This window comes from Podarcis gaigeae (genome assembly GCF_964106915.1).
Source record: "Podarcis gaigeae genome assembly, chromosome: 8".
NCBI lineage: Eukaryota > Metazoa > Chordata > Lepidosauria > Squamata > Lacertidae > Podarcis > Podarcis gaigeae.
Genome location: NC_139684.1, coordinates 33,868,620 through 33,892,505, shown reverse-complemented (window position 1 = coordinate 33,892,505; position 23,886 = coordinate 33,868,620). Strand labels below are relative to the sequence as shown.

General features: G+C 44.8%; 1 protein-coding gene across 3 annotated transcripts in view; it reads left to right on the top strand.

Moving 5' to 3' along the window:
- ZNF423 (zinc finger protein 423) overlaps positions 1-23,886 on the top strand; it is a 422,985-nt gene that overhangs the window by 103,656 nt on the left and 295,443 nt on the right. The window contains exon 2 of one of the 3 annotated variants that reach the window (XM_083750440.1): positions 16,033-16,373. The exons of 1 other annotated variant lie outside the window; for it this stretch is intronic. In XM_083750440.1, the coding sequence (XP_083606566.1) occupies positions 16,334-16,373 (40 nt within the window). In that variant the 5' untranslated portion in view covers positions 16,033-16,333. Of the gene's footprint in view, positions 1-14,722; positions 16,374-23,886 lie in introns of those variants that run through there. One more of the 3 variants, XM_083750442.1, reaches the window with a different exon arrangement.

The following is a 23,886-nucleotide window of genomic DNA, read 5'->3' as shown; positions in this document are numbered from 1 at the left end:
TCTTCATGGAGTAAGACTACTGGGAATGAGCTCATTAGGTCTGACACTCAGCCAAGTCTGTGGATTTGCTGATAAAGAGTTAACTCCAACTTTGAACTGTGTGATTACTGGCTGGCGTACACCTGTGACAATAGTTTAACATGTATCCTCCCCAAGCAATGCCATAATCTCCTTCCACTGCTTTTTACTCATGGTCCCCCTTCTGGTCCAGGCTCCTCTCCCATAAATACTTGCACCCATTGCTTTTTACAAAATTTAAAGTGGGGGCAGAGAGATGCAATCATGGCTCTCCTCCATCATTTGTCCACTTATGGGAATCTGGGACTAGCCAGCCGTCATGGAAATATTCTTCAGCTCCTATTCTAAGAAAACCTATTCTAAAATGAAGGCTGCAGGCCATTTAGACTAATTCCTCCGAATGGGTTCAAATATATCCACCTTGCATTAAATGTGTGTGGAGCTTTTCCGCGAGACAAAGAACATAAGAGACCAAATGTTCTCACGCAGATGCCACCCACTCCAAACTACAGGTTTGCTGAACTTACTGCCGTTTAGAAAAGCATGTGTGTAACTGTAAATATCTTAACATTAAGAAAAGGGAAAGAAAGAAAATAGCCGCTTCTAAAATACTGGTTTTACAATTGCCTTGTGCCTCACTGTGCACCTGAGGAGTATATTAATCGGTGGCAGCTCGCAGTATGACTTGTCTTATTGCTTAATTATATAGGGAAAGGAGACATGGAAAAGAGGTGTGAGTGGAAACTGTTAATTTTGCAGAACAGTACTTGATTCATGTTTCTGTTTCCCCGTTCCCCGCTCAGTTGGGAAGCAGGTGGTGGCATAGGCATGATCACACCACACACACACACACACACACACACACACACACACACACAGCTACCTTGTGTCTGCCTTGGCTTGCTGGCTAGCCCAAGATGTTTTCCTGACTGGGGCACCTCCTCTACCACCCATGGGTAGGAGAGAAAGTCATTTCAATATGCATTTGAAGGCAAGCCTACCTAATTCACACTTTCCAAAGCAACATGCGAACCGAAACACAGTCACCTTTCAAATCCCACACTTTTCCTAATTTTGCAATGCAAATCTCCAACATGTGTAAAAATGCTTGTGTTGGGGGAGAATATGTGCATTAAAATGTACATCAGTGAACATAATATGCAAAAATGCATTATACGAGGGGAAAATTGGTTTGTAAAAACGTGTATATTATACAAAATTGCCTAGAAAATTGTATGTTAGGAGAAATTCTCACAAAAATGCAAATTGTGGTGGAGATAGTGCGTGTGGGGGGACGACAGAGAGATATACCAAAGTGGCCAGATTCCCCTAGTCTAATACCACATGCAGAAGCCAACCTGACTGATGGTCAGACCTCATTGATTCTGTATAAGGACAGCTTCTATATTTGGAGTGGAGGGTGTCATTTTGGCCTTTGCTTGAGGCAGCAAAATGGTTTGGGCTGGCCCTGGCCATTTGGGGAGAGGGAGAAGGAAGGTGAGTCAATTGTGAAAGCAGTTTGTCTCTTCTTCCCTACAATGCCCACCCCAACATTTGTTCAAACTGGAAAAAGCAGCCAAACGCCAGTACCTACACGAGTTCTCTTAGGATTTGTGCATTCTCTTCAAGGCATTTTTGTTTCCTGATACATCCACTTGCTTGCTTCTTACTCGCATACTTCTCTGTTTCGATTGAAATGTAGGGTGCTAATGATCTGTTTATGCGAAGTGTCCAGAGGCTTTAAGCGTGGATGCTGCAGAGACCAAGAGGGCATCCAGTTGAGTCTTTGCCTCGGCTTTCCAATGTACTTCTCTTGCCTTTGCGCATTCTGATCTCATGTTTATTTTGACTAAGCCTTTGTGCGTCCCATTTGAGATATTTTACTGTCCTTAAAGAGCAATTCTGTTCTGCAGCTCTTGGTGTGATGATATTTGCCTATCAACCCAATGACTGCGGGTGGCACTGTGGTCTAAACCACTGAGCCTCTTGGGCTTGCTGATCAGAAGGTCAGTGGTTCGAATCCCCGAAGTGGGGTGAGCTCCCATTGCTCGGTCCCAGCTCCTGCAAACCTAGCAGTTTGAAAGCATACCAAAAAGTGCAAGTAAATAAATAGGTACTGCTCTGGTGGGAAGGTAAACGACATTTCCCTGCGCTGCTCTGGTTTCGGTGTTCCGCTGTGCCATGTCATGCTGGCCACATGACCTGGAAAAACTGTCTGCGGACAAACGCCAGCTCCCTCGGCCTGTAAAGCGAGATGAGCACCACAACTCCAGAGTTGTTTGCGATTGGACTTAACTGTCAGGGGTCCTTTACCTTTAGGGAACATTGTTCCTAATTCTTTGCACACATGAAAACCCTGAAAGTAATCCTTTAACAAGCAAGTGTTGGGTCATAGAAGACTAGGTGTTAGTTCTTCCAACTCAGTATACAGTCATTCACAACATTTAAATTATTGTGTTAAAACTGGACAAGTGCAAGATCTTTACTATTCATCATCCACCTCATTTTGAATCCTAAGCTGCCATTCAGGTTTTTCCACACTACTATTTATGTCTCCATATCTGCTTGCAACAGGCACACAATGCTGTTGCAACAATGGTGTCAGATGTTCATGCTTTCATGGTAGTGCACTGGTTAGCGATAGGCAAATCTGTTGATTTCGGTGTCTCTCAGTTTCTCATCTTTCCAGCTTACATTCAGTTCATCACATTTCCACAACAGCCTGCAATATATTTTTTTTTAACTCTCATGGAAATTAGACATCTTAGTATATACTTCTCCTAATGCTCTTTCAAGCAATTTTCCCTGATGACCCAGGTGAATGAGGGTCAGTGGAGCCACTGGAGGGATGGAGCGCATGACAAAGAGAGGTATTATTAAGCACATTTGTATCACACTCATTCTGAAGGAATGGGTTTCCCAAACCCCAAAACTGACTGTGCAGGCAGTTTTTAAACTGCACCATAATCCCCATTTCTCCTTAGCTAAAATGCATAAACTTTAGCCGTTGAGCAAATGTAAAACAAGAACACAGCTCTCTCCCTTATCAGTTTGACGGCAAGACTGGCCTTGACTTTACCAGTAGAACAGACACAGACATATCTTATGTCCTGACCACAAATGACGCAGAGACCCAAGTCTGGGACTAATGCCAGAGCATGTTCTCGGAAGTAGTGACCTCTTGCTCCAAGACAGGAGTAGGAACAGGAATATCCTTTTATGGTCAGAAGTACAGGAAGGAAGATCCTTTTATGGTTGAGAGTACCAGAGCAGGAACATATGTGATGTCAACCTGTGTACGCCGACGTGGTTGGGCTCCTAGGGGAGGAGTGAGAGGGTGCCTGGAGGATATATAAACTGCATGAAACCTGTCATTTCTTTGTACTTGCTGTGGACTCACCACGCAGGTGCCTTCTGTTGTCCGGAGAGCAGAATAAACTCTTTCTTTGAACCAACCTCGGTGTCATTTTGACTTCCTTCCTCCTGTCCCAGAGCAACGCAGACCCAATCGGTGAACTCCAATAAGGCTACAATTCTACAACGCAGGGAATCTGTAGATCTCCAGATGAAGGGACTCAAAGCCCATCAACCCCAGCCAGAATGGACAATGGTCAGGAACGATGGGAGTTGGTGTCAGCAATGTCTGGAGAGCATCAGCTTCCCCGGCCCTGGTTCAATGAGCTCATAGTGTAAATCATAGGGTTGCCGACCCCACTCCACCGGGCTGACCTGAAGTGTCCATGCCCTATCTTAATTTTCAACTAGTGACATATTTGCTCATGTGTTAGACTTTTTATTTGACATGCTCATAGCAACTGCAGTCCACCCCCTGTGACATCACCAGGTCTCACCTTGGAGCCTTGAAATCCCCTGGGATGCTCCTCACTTAACACCTCTAGTGAATCAGGCTTACCCTACTTTAATCTCCAGACAACTGCTGCAGACGTAGCCAGCCTGATGTCTTCCAGGTACCATCTCTCATCATTCCTGACCATTGACCATGCTAGCTGGGAATGATGGGAGTTGTAGTCCAAAACATCTGGAGGGGATCGCATTGGCCAGCTCTAGTTCAAGAGGTGTGGGTCAGGTAAATGTTCATATAAGAATGTGATGGCCTGGGATTCCGATTCAGAGGAGGAACCAGAGGAATCCCAGCCTGCACAGGAGTCCCCGCCTCCAGGGCCGGCTGAACTGGGGCAAGGCCTAGATGCTGAAGAACTTGCATCTGTGGCAGAGCACCAGGAGCTGGCCCCAAGTGAAACCCTTCTGGCCCCAGAGGTGCTTGAGGACTCAGTGGCGTCAGGTGAGCCTCCTCCAGGGACCAGTAACCCTTCGGCCTCTCCTGATCTGCAGAGGCTTAGGGCAGAGAGGCGAAGGGAACTGGTTGCTCCCAGGAGGAGTGCTCGCCTTAAGGCCAGAGGAGGCGGGGCTCCTGGGGGCCGGGACTGCCCCCGGCCTTAGAAGAGGATAAAAGCCTAGTCAGCCCGGTCCCAGGTTGCGGGAGCAACGTCGTTGTTGGCTTCGGACCTTCCTGTGTACCTGTCCCCTGCTTGGCCTCCTGTTCCTGACCATCCGGTACTCCTGTTCCCTGCCCGGCCTCCTGTTCCTGACCATCCGGTGCTCCTGTTCCCTGCTCGGCCTCCTGTTCCTGATCATCCGGTGTTCCTGTTCCCTGCTCGGTCTCCTGTTCCAGCGTTCCTGTTCCCCGCCCGACTCTCCGCCTCGGACCTCGCCCCTCTTCGTGTGGACTCTGCTTACGCCCACGGTACCTTACCCCCGGGACCAGCACAAAGAATCTGCAAAAACCAGATCCCTCAAGCATCCCTCTGTATAGTGCCTGTGCAAACAGAATATCCTTGTGACCACTCTGGGTTCACCTTCACTCTTAGCTGTTTTCTCACAGTGGCTTTCTGGGAGAATTGATTGCTGACCCAGACTGGTGGTGGTTTCCAAAAGAACAGTCATTGGCTGCACTTGCCAGCATCACGGCTGATCTAATTCATGCCAATATTCCACAACGCTGAACTAGAATGTAAAGTCTCCATACTGCCTGACCCCCTCAACCCTTTTCTTGTACAGATAAGCAGAATCATGGCACTTACAGTCACAGTGAATCTCTCACTAGGAGCCATGCGCTCTGTTAACACGCTCTCTTTAGGACAGAATGTGTAAAGTGATTAATTGGCACAATTAGCTGATTAATGGCTTGATCATGTTTTAAAAATAGTCTCGATTAATTGAGGTTGGCCATCTGGGCTCTTCTGCTATGAGCTGCAGGGACCCAAGTAGCACCTCTGATGCCTGCTTTTGTACATGCACACACATGTGCACTCCTTCCCACCCTCCCACCAACCAACACACTTACACACACACTAGGGATGTGTGAATCTGTTATAATTTATCTCAGTTTTAAGTTCAGTTCTCCACATTTACACATCACTTTTTTTTAAAAAAAAGTAAATTTGAAAATTCACCAGCATTTTGGGGGCAAATTTGTCCCGAAGCACACATTTTTGACTAATATAAACATTTTTGCAAATATTTATGTCCCTCCTAATCAAACACACTTCTGCAGGTGCCCCCCCCCCCACTGAGCTGTGCATTTCTATGCACATGTTAGCTGAGCATTTGCATTCTTGATCACATTGCTTGGCTGAAGAACTGCACTGCAAAATTTGGAGGAGTGCAAAAATTCAGAGAAAGGCTGTAGTTCAGTTTGTGTACTGCTTTAGAGAGTGAAATGAGGTAGGTTTACTTTTCAATGCCAACTGAATCAAATTTCTCCCCCCTCTCTAATACCCACACTTGTATTGCCTTTCCCCTGCTGGGGGGCCAGCCTTACAACCTACATTAGGGTAAGCACCAATCGGATGCTTTTTGGGTGGCGAGAGCGCAGTGCAGGTCACATGACTTGTCCAGGAGCGCATCCCGGAAGATGTGCATCCCAGTTTTTTATCTGAAAAAGTTGGATGATATGCACTCAATAGCTCAGTGGAAACTAACTGGAACCTTATAATCATAGAATTGTAGAGTTGGAAGGGACTGTGAGGGTCATCTAGTCCAACCCCCTGCAATGCAGGAATCTTTTGCTGCATTCAGACAGCACATTGTTCAGTTTTCCCAACATTTCCTTAACTGACAAGTTCCACATTTTATGTGACGCTTCTGGAATTCCAGCAGAATCTAGTGGAAGTTTAGTGCTCATTTATATGTTAATTGCTTCCAGGAAAAAATATATCAATTTGCCACCCTGTTAGCCCAGAATGTCATGGGAGTTTGGTGCCTGCCACTTTCACTGATCACACTATGGGGCAAATTTGGGGTGGTATTCCAGCATAAAGTTCTTTCCTGCCATTTTCATGGGCGAATCATGAAGGAACAGAAGTGCGCATGTGCAAAAGTGGTGGCGGTGTGTCAGATGATGTCCACGGTTGTGTCAAACCACACCCACTGGTGTGAATGACAGGGTAGTATGTTGATCCAAAAGCCACAGTTCCACAATGCAACAGGTAACACTGTGTAAAAGAAAAGTTAGAACTTGGCACAAAACCTCTATCATAACCAGAAAAACCAATGTATTGATCCCCTTGTCTGAATGCACCCTTAGTCTTACCTATGTAGCAAGTCCTGGTGGCTATGCTGAATGGTTGACCTGTTATTCACAAATAAATACTGCTATTGAACTTTATCTGGCTGTGATGGAGGCAGCTGCTTCCTGCTATTAGGGCAGACCCACTTCAAGGCTTCCTCACAGTTGAGTCCCCTTCCCAAACCCACAGGATACTACAATCCGATTTATAGACACACTTTCCCCAGAGAGACTCACCAGGTGAAGAGCTATTTTATTTTCACAGGCTCTTAATTGTTCTTCTTTTTAAAAAGATTGCTGCCAGTTTCTATCTGCTGTTCTTGTTATGATACCTGTTTCATTGTTACTGTGTAAGCTGTCCTGAGGATATTTAAATTGAAGAGTAGTCCATAAATTAATAATAAAAAAATGATGAAAACACTGCAAGAAAGCAATCAAGCATTTCAAGGGGATGTGAAAGTTCCAACAGCACTTAATCTTTGTTGCTCCACTTTCTGCCAAGATAGTATTTTTTTTTTATTAAAACTCTCATAAATGAAGATATAAGATGCCTGAGAGACAACAAAACGGGTTGAAAACAAAACCCTTTTATTAAACTTGTACATGGACCTGCTCCTGTGCTACGAGATCCTAACCCTTAGATATTACAGCAAAGCCACAACTCAAAGCTCTGGGTCTGCAACTGAATCATTAGACAGAGGTCTAAACATTAACCTCAGAAAACGGGCATGCCTTGTCTCTCTGGCTGATTGTCTTTGAGCATCACTGTGTGGTCTCACTACTTTTTTTTTAAATTATGTCATTGTTTGTCACCTCTCTCTCTCTCTTTGTGTGTGTGTGTATGTGTATGTGTATGTAAACAATACAACGTATTTTAAAAGGCCATTTTAAACAATGGAGCAAATAACCACCATATTTCCCTCTAATGGAAAACATAGGTGGTATGTGCCGACAGGTTCGTAGCTGGGATGGAATCACGGAGAAACAAGAGGCAGGGGAGGTATTGTCATGCTCAGGGAACAGCCTTTCCCATCATTGGGTCCCCAGGTGTTGGACTATAACACACACACACACACACACACACACACACACACACACAAAGGATCAGAGCTACATGATTCCAAACAGTGTTGGGAGGGATGCACGAAGTGGGGTTAAAAAGCTCCCTGCCTTCAGCTATAAAGCAAAAGTGCTGAAGTTCAAGACTGGAAGCCGCCCCTGATCCTGTGCCCTTCAGCACAACACAGCACAGCAGGTGAATATTTCAAAAGGATAAGGAATTAAACTGAAGTTCTCCGAGAGCCCTGAAAGACACTCCAGGTCTCCTGTTCCAACCTGGCTGGAGACCTCTACGGGAGAACTCCTTTAGGGGCTGCAGATAATATCATTTTGTTGCAAGATCCAACCCCTGCTGTATTTATTTTCAGGGAACTTAAGCATGTTTAACTCTGTGGCCCAGTGCAGACATACTGTAGCTATGGCTAGGAGATTGGGAGTGTCCTGGAAGCATGAGCCCTCCTTCTTTCCCTTTCTTCTACCATTTCCAAGCTAACCATGGTAAGCACTAGGCATACATCAGTGTTTCTGCCAACTGTAGATAGTTCAAATCACAATTTTAAAGCCAGGGTTGCAATCTTTAGTTTGCTACTGACCAACTTTGGTTTCCCTGCCTTCTGCCCTGCTAATTCCATCAGGCACCAGTTGCTGCTGAGCAAAAGATAAACAAAAGTGCCAGTGTGGATGTCTTGCTAGCCATAATTAGGGCTGAAGCTGAAGGGAGGAGGGGGTACAAAGGTGTGGGTTGGGGAGGGAACGCATTGCCTGAAGGGATGTTCCTGAACATCTCTACATAGAAGAAGCAGGCCGTATTATATCTCCCAAGACCTGCACTGGGCTGAGATTGTGGACTCCCCAATTGGTTATAAAAAATATTTTATCAAGAGGTAAAGTTGTAATTAGACAGGAATGTTTTTGTTGGTGTGCTTGTGAAAATACATTGGAAATGAAGATTGTTGTTGCTTTAAAAAACAACCATTAAGCTCTGATTCTACTTTAAAAACTAATTAAGGGAATCCTAGATATTCAGAGGGACATGGGTGGCACTGTGGTCTAAACTACTGAGCCTAGGGCTTGCGATCGGAAGGTCAGCGGTTCGAATCCCCGCAATGGGGTAAGCTCCTGTTGCTTGGTCCCAGCTCCTGCCAACCTAGCAGTTCAAAAGCACGACAAAGTGCAAGTAGATAAATAGGTACTGCACCGGTGGGAAGGTAAATGGCGTTTCCGTACGCTGCTCTAGTTTCGCCAGAAGCAGCTTAGTCATGCTGGACACATGACCCAGAAAAACTGTCTGCGGACAAACGTTGGCTCTCTTGGCCTGTAAAGCGAGATGAGCGCAGCAACCCCAGAGTTGTTCGTGACTGGACTTAACTGTCAGGGGTCCTTTTTTCTAAAAAAGTTGCAATTAGACAGGAATGTTTTTGTTTGTGTGCTTGTGAAAATATTTTGGGAATGAAGATTGTTGTTGTTGTTTTAAAAAACAACCATGAAGCTCTTATTCAACTTTAAAAAATATCCTAGATATTCAGAAAGAATTATGGGTCCTTTAAGGTGTAACAGATTGTTAACAGCACAATCCTGGTCGTATACTGATGTGATATAGATATAGATATAGATATAGATGTATAGTATGTAAATTACTGAGAGATGTTTTGTAACAGGTAACTAATACATCAAATAAATAATAATAAAATATGCGATGTATAGAGCCAGTGTAGTGATCAGCATGTTTGGCTACAACTGAAGGCACCTTGGTCCAAATCCTCACTCAGTCATGAGGCTTCCTTTGGGCCAGTCACCTCTCAGCTTCACTAACCTCACAGGGTTGTGAAGATAAAAATGAGGCAGGGAGAGAACCATGTACGCCACCTGGAACTCCTTGCAGAAATGGCAGGATATAAAAGTAATAATGAATTCTAAAAAGTAAGTCCCATTGAGTTCAATGTGGCTTATTCCCAAGTAAGTGGATATAGGATTGCCCACTAAAACAGTGTTTCTAATCTTGTTTTACAAATGATCGAAGCAATATTTACCTGTTTTCTTGTTTCCACCACAAGATCATGTAATTTATCTCTGTGGGACGCAGGTTGTTGTGGTATGTGTGTGTGTGTTTAATGGTTTCAGGTTGTCCAGAATAACTAGCAAGCTAGGGAATGAATTTTCCTCTCAGTGTCTTTTAAGACAGAAAGTATTGATCAGGAAAAGAATGTTAACGTATTTACTGTACCATAAAGCATTGGCACTAGAAGCCATAGGAAGAAGGTTGGTTTTTTTGTTTTTTCTTGGACAGGAGGTTAAAAAAGGAGGAGGAGGAAGTGGTAATGGCCTTTGTTAGCAGGGTTGCAAATTAAGAAAATTGTAAAATGCTTGGAGACTCAGATCAAAGCAGCTATGAGGTTAGCTTGGAATCCCCCCCCCCCCCGATTTGAATTATCGGTATAGAGAATGCAGGGCTTTCTGTAGAGTGGCACCTCTCTCTCTGCCTGTGGAGAATCATTACCAATGTAAGCCAATGGTGTGAGTCAAGTTAATACGGCAATTTGGGTTATATGCAACTAGTTTTCTGTCTCTAGAACTCTGATGGGAGGTTTAGGTAAATGGGACTGTGCAGTCTTTCTGGCATCAATTACTATTGCTCTTTGGTTGCTTTCTTACTCTCTAGTCCCCATATTTTTCAACAAGCAGGGCACAGAAGCAAACAATCATAAGATGAGAAACACACTAGACAAGAGTTTCAAAAAGCATGGGGAAAATGCAGAGAATACTTCACAAAACAGTGCCCTAAAATACATACATGGACTTGTTTAGATTAATGTCTGCAGGAGACTTTGTGGATATTTAAGTTATAATTAGAAAAATCTTAATAATTATTCATAAAGGAAACAGCTTATAAGAAGTAAACGAGGAGGCCAGATACAGGATAAAGGAAGTCTTTTATTTGGTTGTTTTTATTGTTGTATGTTATGCTCATTGTATGGTATGTTCATGTTTAATGAGGGTGGATTTCTGTATTGGGGGGTGGGGGGTTTATGTTAGGTTGTAAATAAAATTTCCAATAAACAAAAGATGAGAAACAAAACAGTATACAGAGAATCAGGATACAGCAACAATCCACAGAAAAAGTTTGTGTGATTGCAGAGGCATGAATTCGCAACTGTGAATGAAGTTCCATGGTTGTATTAACCAAGCTGAAAAATAGAATCCAGGTTGTATCAAAGTGAGCAGTTTTGGATTCATTCCTGGCAACTCTGCAGTATTGTGTGAGGCACTCATACAGTGAAAAATCCAAAACACTCTTCAGCCAGCCTGCTATAGAGGGGTCAGACTCCCAACTTCCAATGTCTAGTGACCTCAATCCATGGTGCCACCAGCAAGGAGAAAAAACAAATCTTTGTATCAGAGCCAGATAAGTCTCTAAAGATGCAAGACCCAGTTCAAGGATTAATTTTTGACCAGTGATGGCCTCCATTTTCTAAACATTCACTCCCGAAAGAGCAGCATGATGGGAAACTCCCATCACATATGCAGGAAGGTTCCATTGGGATCACATCCCCTCTAGCAATTAGAGAAGAATGCCACACTGGGGTCCAGTTCCACCACAGGAGTTTACAGAATAGGCCTCCTGGATTCTATCTGAGGTGCTTTTAGGGGGTGGGTTGACTTCCTATACCACAATAGTGAGCTTCTCTTCCCAAGCTATCCGCAAGCCATTTGAGTCCCCCACAGATTTACATTTTATATATCTCTGAAGCTATCCCCCCAGCTGTTGTGCAGAGGGACTAATACATCTGCCAAAGAGCAAAGCCCCTCTCCCTCATTGATCAGCTGAAAAGCAAATAAGCGGATTTGGAAAACCTGGAACCAGTTGAAGTGAACGCCTTGGAGAGCTTCAGGCAGAGTCCTTTGGGGAACGGGATGGTCCCAGATCACAATATCACAAATGCCAAAGAGACTCCCAACCTTCCATTCTTTGAATAAGAAGGTATATATCAGTATGCCAAAACCCAGAGTGACGCAGGATCAGGGTCAGTGGGGACATCCCCAGAGCTAGCTTTTAGCCCTGCCACATCAACATTGTAATTTGCAAGAAAGGTTTGCTGAGCTTGTTAACAGCAGACCAAGTAGGGTGCAGAAAATGTAAGGACTCTAGTGAAGGCACTGAGGGGGGCAGTTCCAGCTCTACCCATGGGAGACTCCTCAATAATGCAGATTTTTTTAAAATTGGAAGCACTATAGTGAAGCCCAAAGCTGAGAAGCCCAAGCCCCACTTTAGCTCTAGGTTTAAACAGTGTTATTTGCCACCCGTCTGTATTTCCTAGCAGTAGCAAAGTTGTTATTTGGAAAAGTCATCTTTAGGAACGCCTTCAAGGCATTTGACTGAGTGGAGTGGGATTTCCGTGAAAATACTGTTTAGACAAATTACATCTGGGGACAGGTTTATGCACTTGATCTACCAATTGCATCCACGCTTTCCAACAATGATTTCAGGCAACAGCTTCAACTCCTTGGGCATCAGCCTTGCTAGAGGCATCAAACAAGGGTGCCCTCTATTGCTTCTGCTTTTTGCTTTGATAATAAGGGGTGTTGGTTAAGATTGTCTGATCCCAGTGCACTGTGGAGGGGATAGTGGATGTGAGGAGACTCAAACACAGATCCACCCCGTTTGAGGATGATATGCTATTAATGCTGTTTGATCCCCACATTGCCCTCACAGACCTGAATGGGTCTTTGGAGCAGTTCCTTAGTGTGGAAGACTTGGAAATTAATTACACTACAACTATAGTTCTGCCCCTTAACATGCCACCTGAGGACCACATTTGTCTATTCACTGTTTTTGGCTTCACCCTGTGTTGTGAGAGTTTTAAGTATTTGGGGGCTATCATTCCACATGGTTTTAGGCAATTGAAACCTCCTAACTTTAGGAGGCCCTATAAACCAACTCTAAATGAGCTGAAAGGTTAGTGGTAACTCAATCTAAGTTGTCTGGGCAGAATAGCAGACATAAAGATGCTTGGTTTCTGACTAGGTGAGGGATGCTGGAGCTTTTTAGCTAACATCTGAAACTCTGCTAGGTCTCAGTGGCACAATCTGCTGCTTTTAAAGCAGAAGAACAAGTCAGGTTTTGTTCATTGTATCTCTGCAAGATTCACTGATCTCTCCACATTCTGGTCAGTTTCCTTAAGTGGGATAGAGGGAGTGTCTGATTGGATCTCAGAAGAGGCATCCCATGGCATCTCTGTATGAGTGGCTCACTTCATTTCAGTTGGCTGAATGCAGAACCATGGATGCGCTTCTCTGAAAATACGTGGTTCTTATAGTGTACTTCCTAAAAGTCTGGGTTTGGGGTTTTTTTGAGGGGAGGGGTTAAGAGTGAAGCATGCCTCAGCTATTGGTTTGGGGAAACAATAAGAGCCCCACTTGGTTCCTCTCTTCCAATATTCTGTTTCTCACAGGGGCTGACCCAGATGCCCATAAGCAAGTCTTTCCTGCACTGTGGCTCCCACCAGCTGTTTTTCAGAGATGTGCTGCTTTCTAACCTGGAGGTTCCATATACAGTAAGCTCATTTATTTAAAGTATTTATACACAGCTTTTCAGTAGGATTGTCGTTAGTAATAGATCAGTGACAGGCGTATTCTCCCCAAATCTGTCTAACCCCTTTTTAAAGCTGACTACGTTACTGGCCACCATCCCAAACGGTGGCAGAAAATTTAATAACTTTCGTATCCTGTGAAAAAATAAATTTATTTTGCCAGTCTGGAACAATGAATTGAATCCTGTTCTCCTTGTCTTCACTGATCACCCACTTGAACTACTCTCATGCTGCAGTGTTCACACACCCCATAATCCATCCCTCAGCAAATGCTCATCCTTTCCCTGGATTCAGTAAAGGCAATTCCATACTCCCATACTTAAAGGCCTATTTAGCTCAGCTTCCAAAGCTGTGAATCAGATGTCTACCTGATACTTTTGAAGCTGCAATCCTGTGCACTCATGGGGGAACTCAATGAGTCTTACTTTTGAGTAAAGCACTTGGGCTTTCCTGCAGCACAGCTTAAGAACATACCATTTTACCATATAGGTGGTAAAACATATTGGCTTCTTATGTACCTACGTTTGCTCAGAAGTAAGCCAATGGGCCTCACTCCCAGGAAAAGTGTGCATACGACCCGCAGCTTTATTTGAGATTAAACCCCACGCTGAATTTTGCTGGACTTACATTTGAGTAAATCTGTCCGGGCTGCGCTGCGCTCTTACGCATCTAGGTGCATGCTCCATTGAACCCAAACGCGCCTTCTTTCTGAGTAAACCTGCACAGCGTCGGCTTGGAATTGCAAATGATGACCTTGCTGTCGCCTGGTCTTTCAAATCAAAGCAATGTTAGAGGGGTTCAGCTTCACATTAGCGAACGATAAACAAAAAACCGCGTAAGATTTCCTTTCTCTCTCTCTCTCTGAAAGTTTGGGTTAGAGAAAAGAACGGGCGGAAAAATAAAAAGGGCCGTGCGTGCAGACTCGATTCATCCAAATAATAATAATCCGGAGTACAAAGGGAGTCTAAAATCTAAGCAAAATGGGAAGTTGAAGACGGGGGGAGGACTTGCGATGGAGGAATGAAAGAAAATAGTGTGGAGGGTGATCAAAGTAGGTCAGAAAAAAGAGGAAAAGAAGAGAAAATTGTAATGATTTTTTTTTGGGGGGGGGGTAAAGAAAGGCTCCCCCATGCAGCAGCCCAGATGCTGCAGCTACAGAGGCGGCCAAGGCGCGTGTAAGCGAGGGAGGCCGCGAGGAAGCGCCAGCAGCCTGGGCGACCCCTGCGTCCGTCTGCTTGCGCGCCTCCTCGCCGCCGCCGCCGCCGCCGCCGCCTCTTCCTCCTTCTCCTCCTCCTCCGTCTCCCTCCCCCCGCTCTCCTTCGCCTCGGAGGCGGCTTCGGCTGGCCGACTCCAATCCGTCGCTTGGCTCGATTCCTCCCCTTCCTCCGCCCTCGTCGCCGGTCCGTGTTTTGCGTGCGACCCGAGCTGTATTTCCAGGGCTGTCCATGGCTCGGTGCTGTTGGCTCTCTCTCCGTCTGATCAGCGCAGGCTGTGCGGGGCTCCCTACGGGATCAGAGCGCTCCCCCGCCGGGACTCCACTCCTCACATCCTCCTGCTGGGACTCAGCTACATTTCCAGCCAAGCCTGGCTTTATTATGTGTGTCTGCACTGCAGCCCCAGCAGCAAGATCAGGAGGAGGAAAAAGAGCCAGGACAAAGAAAAGAGAGGCTGGCTGGCGAGAGCCGCTCAAGAAAATTAAGAGCCAAGGAAGCGGCGGCGGCGGCGGCTGCGGCGGCGGGAGCAGCGATGAAGGCAGGCGGATCAGGGCCACCACCTCGGCGCGATTAACACATGGAGGCAGCTAGCGAGCCCTGCATCCATGCCAAGAAACATTTGCCTTGTTTTCAGAAGTGCGTTTGTGCGGGAGGAGGAGGAGGTGGTGGTGGTGGAGGCGGAGGCGGCGAAGGAGGACACCAGCCCGGACCGGCGGCCAGGCGCAGGGAAGGACGCGGCTCCCGAGCCACGCTGAGCTTGTGAAAAGACCCACAAAAGAGAGAGAGAGAGAAGAGAAAGAGGAAGGGGGGGGGGGGAGGAAGAGAGAGGAATCCAACCTCACACTCCTTGATATATTTTTTTTTAATTGACAGAAAGCATCCTTCCCCAAATATTGTGCATTGTTGGCCGCCCCTCTTTCGGGGAAAGCGAGCAAAACCTTTTATTGCGAAGGAGGTCAGGGGGGATTAAAAGCAGAGGGAGGGGGGGGGGAAGCAGCCCAGAAAAGGAGGAGGAGGGAGAGAGCGGGGTACATTAGACCCAAGGGGCAGGAAGATACAGGGAGTTTTTTTTAAATGCAACCAGGTTGCTGGAAGGGGGAGAGAGAGAGAATTAAATAAACCCAAAGCTGCCACCTTCTCCCCCAGCTCGTATTTCGTTGTTGCCGCTGACCCCTTTTCCGCCCCCCTCGAGCGCAAGATCGCGCTTGTTTTGCAAATGGGTTGCGTCGCTTTAGAAAGTCTGAACGGCGCTTAAAGAAAAAGAGTTGGTGGTGGTGGGGAAGCCGGAGAAACTTTAAATGAGGACACGCGAAGAGGAGGAGCAGTAAAGAGACGGGTGAAAAAAACAGGGGGGGGGGGAAATCCCTCGAAACGTTTAAATCGGTGTTTTTAAAATTGTATTTATTGATTTGCACCACGTCGCGTGCCCGCGTTTTTATTTTACTCAATTGCATTTGAGAAAGCAGCGGGTTGTTGTTGAAAGGGGGGGGGGCAAAGAGGGTCTCTGGCCCGGGAAAGGTCGAGGTCTTTGGGTGCCCGAAGTGGTGTTTCTTTAAAAAAAAAGGAAAGGAAAGAGAGAGAGAGAGAAAAAAAGAAGAGACTCAGAAGTTGCCGCATTGCAACAGGCAAAGAAGTGAGAAATCAAATAATCGACCCGGGCGCTGCTGCCGCCGCCGCCGCCGCCGCCACAGCTTCGCCTCTTACAGGAGCCGCCAGCAAAGTTTCAAGTGGGAGAAGGAGGAAGAGGAGGGGGGTGGGAAGGAGAGGGAAAGGAAAAGAGGGAGGGGGGAAGGAAGACGAGAAGGAGAGGAGGAGGAGGAGGAAGGAAGAAAAAAAAAAAAGAGGAGAAAATCTCGGAGCTGGAAATGTCCAGAAGGAAGCAAGCCAAGCCGCGCTCGGTGAAAGGTAAGCGCCTGGGCTGGACGCATCCTGCTCGGGTTTGTGTGTGTGGAGAGATCTGCCTCTGTCTGAAGCGGATCCTGCCCGGCGCTGGAGTCTCTCGCCGGGCTCCGGGAAGCGGTGTGAGCGCCAGACAGGCAGCCTGCCTGCCTCTGCCGCGTGACCAATCAGGGCTGGGGCCAGGCTTGGCGGGGATTGCGATTTTGCGAAGCCTTCCTCGCTGCTCCAGCGCCCCCCCCCCCACTCGCTGCCCTTTCCCCCCAAGCTCAGTCCGTGGAGCAGCGGCTCATGCTGTCTCCATCGTCGCCTCATTGAGAGTTTTTGTTTCAAGGCTGCAGGACCAGCGAAGAAAGGACGGGGAGGGAGGAGATTCCCTTGATCTGTGCTGAGTTGCAATTCCAAGTTCTATCGCGGAGAGAGAGAGAAAGAGAGTTGGCTCTTAGAACTCCCAAAAAAGAGAGGGGCATGTGAGCGGGAGAGAGGAATGCCTCTCTCTTTCTGAAAATAGTTTTAGTTCAGCAGTGGAGCCAATGCCTTGCATGTTGAAGGTCCCAGGTGCAACCCCCACCCCGCCCCACATCTCCAGGTAGGGCTGGGGAAGATTTGCCACCTGAAATCCTGGGGAGTTGCTGCCTGTCCATGTAGATGCAATTCTGGGCTAGGTGGGTTGACTCTGTAGAAGGCAACTTCCACTTGAGAGTTACTGTGTCCCATCAGCAGATAGACCACAAGTGAAAGTCACAAGCCATTAAACAAATTAAAAAGAGCTACCTCTACAATTAGCAGATGCATTTAGGTAGGCCTTCCATGCAATCCTCTTCCTGGAGATTTGTGTGGGCTGCAAGATGCTTACACCACTTAGTATTGTGGAAAGGTTGCTACCCTAAAGAGCTTACCCTTGCTAAAATTTGAGATAAGGAATGCTAGCGTATGGGTGAGGGAGATGGATACCATTCATTCAGTTGAATGACTCAGACTTGTTTGGACACAGTAGGCAATTTTTACCTCCTGGCCAACTGGGCTGCAAGCTGTAGACTTTTTACTCCAGGTTAGTTGCCTAATGCTTCAGGACTGCCTTGTATGGCAGTGCACAATGACATTATATATAGGCTTCTACAGGTTGGGTAGCGCATCACTTTGGGACAAGACTCATAGACATCGGTGGGGTGGACAGCTCAGCCACGAGCCATCGTTGACTTTCCTTCCTCCAGAACAGTCCTGTAGACCTCCACAAGGCTTGAAAAGGAACACCAGGCCTGGCTTGTGGTAAATTGCCTTGTAGATGTGGATCCGCAAAGCCCTTACTCCAGAGTTCCCATTGGGCTTTCTTCAGAGTAAGTTGTTTGTAGCTGTAGATGGGCCACTTAATCCAGAAAGGGTTTCATGGGTACCTCCAGAGTAGATCTTAGTGTTGCAGCTTCGAACCAGTGAATAGTTTAATAAGTTTTGGTGGGTCTTTCAGAAAGGTAGACGAGCTTTCTAGCACAACGTATTTAGGTGTATAGCCCAATGTAGACCACTTAGGTTCTAGCAAGTTTCAGATGACTGTTGGCAGGAGAACTCCAGTTGTAAGTATTACAGTTTTGAGGCTAAGAGTTTCACTTACTGTTCACTTCAGAGCCAGTTTTCAGAGACTGTGGAAATATTTCCATAACATAGCCTTAGCCTGCAAGTTGTAAACAGGTTTACTCTGGAGTTGGAAGGCTAGGAGCTCACTGAGACTTTTGGTGAAATTGTTCCAAGGCAACATAGTTCTATGGATTACCATTCTCCTAGCTCTTTTTGAACTGCTGAGCTCCACCATGCCCCATGTATCCCCTAAGAAGAAACCCTCCTTTATCCTTGGTAGACTTGGGGGTTTGCAAAACAAATATTTTGAAAAGGGCAACCAGAATGATCATGGGACTGAAGGAACTCTCCAGTGAGGAAAGGTTGCAACATTTGAGGCTTTCTAGTTAAGGAATTAGGTGAGTGTGGGGTGGTGGTGTCATGATCCAGGTGTGTAAAATTATGTGTGGTGTGGAGAAAGGGGATAGAGTGAGGTTTTCCTCCCTCTCACTTCTAAAACATGAAGGCGTCCAATGCAGGTGGATAGTGGGTGAATCAGGACAGACAAAAGGAAGTACTTCTTAACACTGTGCATAATTAAACTGTGGAACTCGCTGCCTCATGATATATGGTCACCAACTCGGACAGCTTTAAAAGGCATTCAGGCAAATTCCTGGAGGATAAGGCTATCCAAGGCTACTAGTCATGATGGCCATATATTGCCTCCAATATCTGAGATAGTTCCACATGCTGATGGTCACAAATGGGCTGCCATGCTTGTGCCCAGCCTGTGAGCCTCCAACACTCCTCTGCTGGACCAGGGTAAGAACAGGAAGCAGGGCTAGATAGGCCTTTGGTTGGATCCAGCAGGGCTTTTCTTATGATTCTCAGTGGCCCGTCTCAAATACTGGCTCCCCACAGTTCTCTAGCTTTTGCTGATCTTGAAAAGTTGAACCCATGTCCGCCTTCCAAAGCCCACACCTCTAAATTGCCTCTTCTCTGTGGAATTTGCAAGCCATTCTGCCCCCCCTCCCCAACACCACCAAACAAAAGTCACATCCTCTTTCAACAAAAGCAGCCTTATAATAATCCACAGACCAAGGCAGAACAGGCCTGGTTCATTGCCCCCAAGGGCAGTCTTGTGACATTCTGTTGGCAGCTAATGCTGAAATGATTTTTATGTGGGCAGGAGAGTAAAATAACTGCTCTTTCTCCCTTCTTGCTGCCGCCACCGTAAGATTTTATTCCTTGCCATGGGCAGGTTAATGGGGTTTTGTAACAGGGACATGATTTGATCCCCCTCTGGTCTTGGTTTCCATAAAGCCTCCCCCCACTCTCTTAGCCTCCTTCCTTTTCCTTGAATAAAATCAGGAGGAATGGCTCTAAAACTTGTGTTAATGAACGGTTTTCAATTGCTTAGACAAAATGAGGTTCGATTATGAGGGAGAGGGAAAGGGTATCCCCACAATCTGGCTCTGTATGTGTGTTTGTGGGGTGAGGGAGTTCAGCCACTTACTCCATGTGGTGTGAAGGTGCTTGCACTCTCCCCAACCCCTCCAATCATCCATTTTAAAGACTTGTGTGCCCTTGGAAGAGTGGGAGCGGAGTGTGTGTCTGCCTGTCTTTGACCACTTGGTACAATGAACAGCACCATACAAAAAAGATTTGTTTTCGTTTTCCCCTTCGCAATGGGTGCAAACCTTAGCAAACAGCCTTAGCTGATGCATTAGCAGAGGTGTCCCGGCTTCTCCTCCTTCTATTCCTTTCCCCCCTCCCGGCCTCACGCTCAGGAGTATAAGGATTTGTGGCTCTATTTCTGTAATGGCTGCTAGACTGTGCCACTTTCTTGCTGCTCTTATTGCTCAATGCAGACAGTGAGGGCTGGAGGAAAGAGGGGGCAGACTCGTTTGCAGTTTGTGTGACAAAAGTGGATGGTTAAGGAGAAGCAGATTCTCTCTCTCTCTCCCTCTGTGTGTGTGTGTAAAATTGGGATATGTTGTATGCATATGCAATTTGTGATAGTGGCACACTGCTCCTTTTTGTGCCTGTGTGATCTTGAATCGATCGGCACCTTGTAGATATTTTGATTGTTGATGTGGGAAAGTTGACCCCTGTCTCAGCAAAACTGGAGTGTTAATCTTGAATTGTTCTGCTGTTACCTTGAAAATAATCTAACGGGGATAGTAGCCATTACGGAAGTAAGGAGTGTTTGATGTCCAGATCCCAATTTAATGTATGAAGTGAGTTTAGGGGAGGGGGGGGGGGAGGAAGAATACTGTATTGTGAACAGGGATTGGATATTGGGTTGTGGCACAGCACGTTACTTACAGTACAATCCAATACATATTTGCTTGTAGGTAAGTCTCACTGTGTTCAGTGGGGCTTACTCCCTAGTAAGTGTGTTTAGGATTGAAGGCTTAACATAATCAAGTAACGTACATTGCAAATAAAAAAGATGCAAGGAGCTTGATTGTAGACGTATTTTATAACCAATTCTGGCAGGGGAATATTAGAAATGAATGCTGTCACAAGGATGCGGTGTCTGTCTGTCAATCAGTCAGTGAATCATTCAGTCATTTGCTTCAAGCCAATGGTTTGGCACAAGGAGAAATAGAGCCCTGAATGACTAAAACTATCATAGTTGGTTTGTGATAGGTATTATGGAAGGAACTCAAAAGGTGTGGCCAGGCAGAACACACACACACACACACACACACACAAACACAGACACAGAGTCAGAGTGTGCATACCTGATGCCTCCATGTGGTTTACAGAGTTGTGCAAATTCTTATGGTGATTGGTACCATTTCAGGTGGTGGACTGGTGATCATTATTGCACTGATCTAGAAGACAGAACATGGTACAACAGCTCACTTACTGAATAGTTGGTGCTTCCCTTGCTTGAGATATTTCACACTACCCTCAGTTTAACACAAAAAGCTGCTCTGTGAGTGCAGCCTAAAAGCATGAAATTGGAAAATTTGGCATGGCCTAACAAGGTGCCAGTTGATGCTCAGGATTCCAAACTGTGAAAATTTAATGGCCTGTGTTTGCTGAGAATATCTGTCCATTTTACAGAGGCAGTGATGTTTATATTTGCACCTGTGGTTTGTTACTTCCAAGGTACCTCCCTGTGATTTTCAGATGAAGGGCGGTATAGAAATTTAATAAATAATAACAATATTTTTAAAGTGATATGTAATGTTTGAAGACTTTGAAAAGGCACAGCAAACCAGTTGGCTGAGAAATCTTAAAACCTATGCATATATTACAGGGTGATCCTATTCATATATACTCAGAAGTAAGCCCTACTGGGTTCAGTGGGACTTACTCCCAAGTAAATGTGTGCAGGACCATTTGGTTCAAATCCTAAGCACACATATAAAGTCCTGTTGAACTCAGCGGGGCTCAATAGATATGTATAGGACGGCATTCTTTATGATTTGGTGGGTGTGTTGGGTTGAAATCCTAAACACTTACTGGGGAGTAAGCTCCATTGTTGAGTAAACCTGCATATATTTTATGATGCATGGATAGCTGCCAAATGACATTTTATTTCAAACGAAAAAGGAAGGTTATAGGTTTTTTTAAAAAAATGAATAATGCATTTTTAAAAATTCAAAAATATATGTTCTACTCTGGATTTGTAACTGGTTTTTGCAATAAAGTTTATTGTAATTTTTTAAAGTAACCTGTTTTATATTCATAGCATTTGCACACTGTATTGAACCCATAATAATATAAAAACTTTACATAAAAGACCCTTTCACCATCTACAAAATCATTTTCCAGATCAAAATATATATTGTCCATTTGCTTTCCCCCCACTTTCCAGATTAAATACATTTGTCTATGAGCTTTTTCCTCATTTTGCCCTCTTGAACATATTGTCAGCGTAGAAGGATACCATTGAAACCATGTTCCTTTGACATAATTTGAAAACTGGTGGGACAATGAAGAAAAGGCTCCTCATAAAAACTTTCCAGCAACTTCTGATAGTCCTGATCCTAATATTTTTTTCTATTTAAAATGAGGTATTCTTGGGTAAGAAAGGCAGTCTCTTGCATTTTCTTCTCCCCACTCCCAGCTAACTGACTACAAACCTCATACTAAATTTAAATGATTATTAATTGTAGACACTGCCCGTTTTAGTGTCGAGGAGAAATACCTAAATTTTTAAAGGATTTATGGCAGGGAAAATGTTCTTTGTATTTCTTCCTGCAGGCCGAGGACTCTTGCTATAAAATCTGTGTTTAAGGTATCATAAAAGCGAGACCTTCACATGAAACAGAAGTTTGAAGGTGTCTCTTACAGATTGATAGTATATTTTAACCTCTCAGCTGTATGTCAGCTTAACAGTATGATATTATGGACCTCTGCAATCCAGGACAAACTCTTGCAAAAGAAGCCCCAGTAGTAATTGATACAAGAAATATAACAACCTCAAGGAGTGAGAGGATGGGGAGGGGGAGGGAAGAGTGAACTACAACAGTGTCAGGTGGATTGGGAGGGGGAATATTTGAAAGCCAAAGTTGTTCTATGAGGGGGAGAAAGTACAAGGCTTGGGAGGTCTTGACTCTTGCTGGGTTGAGGGTATTTCATTAGAAGTATGGGTTCAGAAATACATCCTGTGATGGTGGCAAAGCAATCCCATTTCCCAGGAAGCCGTCCCAGGGTGGCAGAGATGCATGCTATCTTCTAATACTTGTGATACACATGTTTTATGAGCTCCTTTTAAATTTAGTTAGGTGTCCTCACTTAAGCTGTTCTCTATTATTTTGGTCTGTTTTCATCCTTGTAGTATGCATAATTTGGACAATTATTCTGTAACTGAAGCAAGTGACAGTGTTTGCAATCCAAAATGGTAATTGAAATTCCAGGTTTTGTCTATTTTAAAACTTGGAATTCTCATCTTTTAAAAACATTTAGTGTTGGATGGTCAGAAGGCAAATCGGAGATCCACACATGGACTAATGTTGACTCGATAATTCGTGACTTCATAGTGGAAATACTGATTCAACCAACCTTCTTCTGTCTTTACATTTTTGTACATAAAAGGATATATTATTTTTTGAGGGCTTGTCATTCAGGTTATACAAACAAGTAGCTAGAACTCTCCCCCCCCCCCGTTAAAAAAATACCCACCAAGTGCATTTTAAGATCTTGGGAGCTAGCAATCTAATAGGTTGCCACAATCCATGTTTCCATGGAAATAATTGAGATGGAGAGGTAATAAATAAAGAGTTCTAAGGTCACAGGTCCTTCAACCTAAGACAGGCAGAAAATAGGTTTAAATTACAGAGATCTCTTCAAATAAATGCACACAGGCTTGTTTCCCTAGTTGAAATATTTTTTGGGGGGGCTGTCAGTTTTTCAGTAGCATATAATCACTGTCATGATGACAGAGTTGGATATTAGGACTCCCCCTTTTTTGTAATCCCTTAACACACCTCCTTTAGCAGTTTTTCTTTAGACAGTGTGAACCCATTTCTATGTCAAAAGTTTAAGGATTAAATGATGACATCTGTGGTAAAAAGGATGCACCATTCCATGGGTGAAAATGCAGATCGTGTGGTAATAAAAAGCCATGGATCTGTGTGAATAGCAAGTTTTAAATATGCTGATGGCTCCTCTTTAGTTTTTTTAAGTGGGGTGGAATTACTTAATCAGCCAAATGGGTGTTATGCTTTAAGTAAAAATTCATGAATAGGAACCCATTTTCTTCCCGTATGTTCAGTCTACTAAAAACAAAACTTGTAGTAATTACTGTATCAGTATCCGTTCATTTAGACTGGTAGTGGTAGAACTATTTCTTTGATAAAGGGTTTAAACCTTATAATTAAATACGTTGATTATGTTAACCATCCATTGATAGTATAAATATAATGCAAGCAAGCATTGTGGTTGGCTGATAGAGTTATTTTCATTCAATCTAGTTTTGTTTAGGGGCGTATAAGGATAGTTTTGTAAT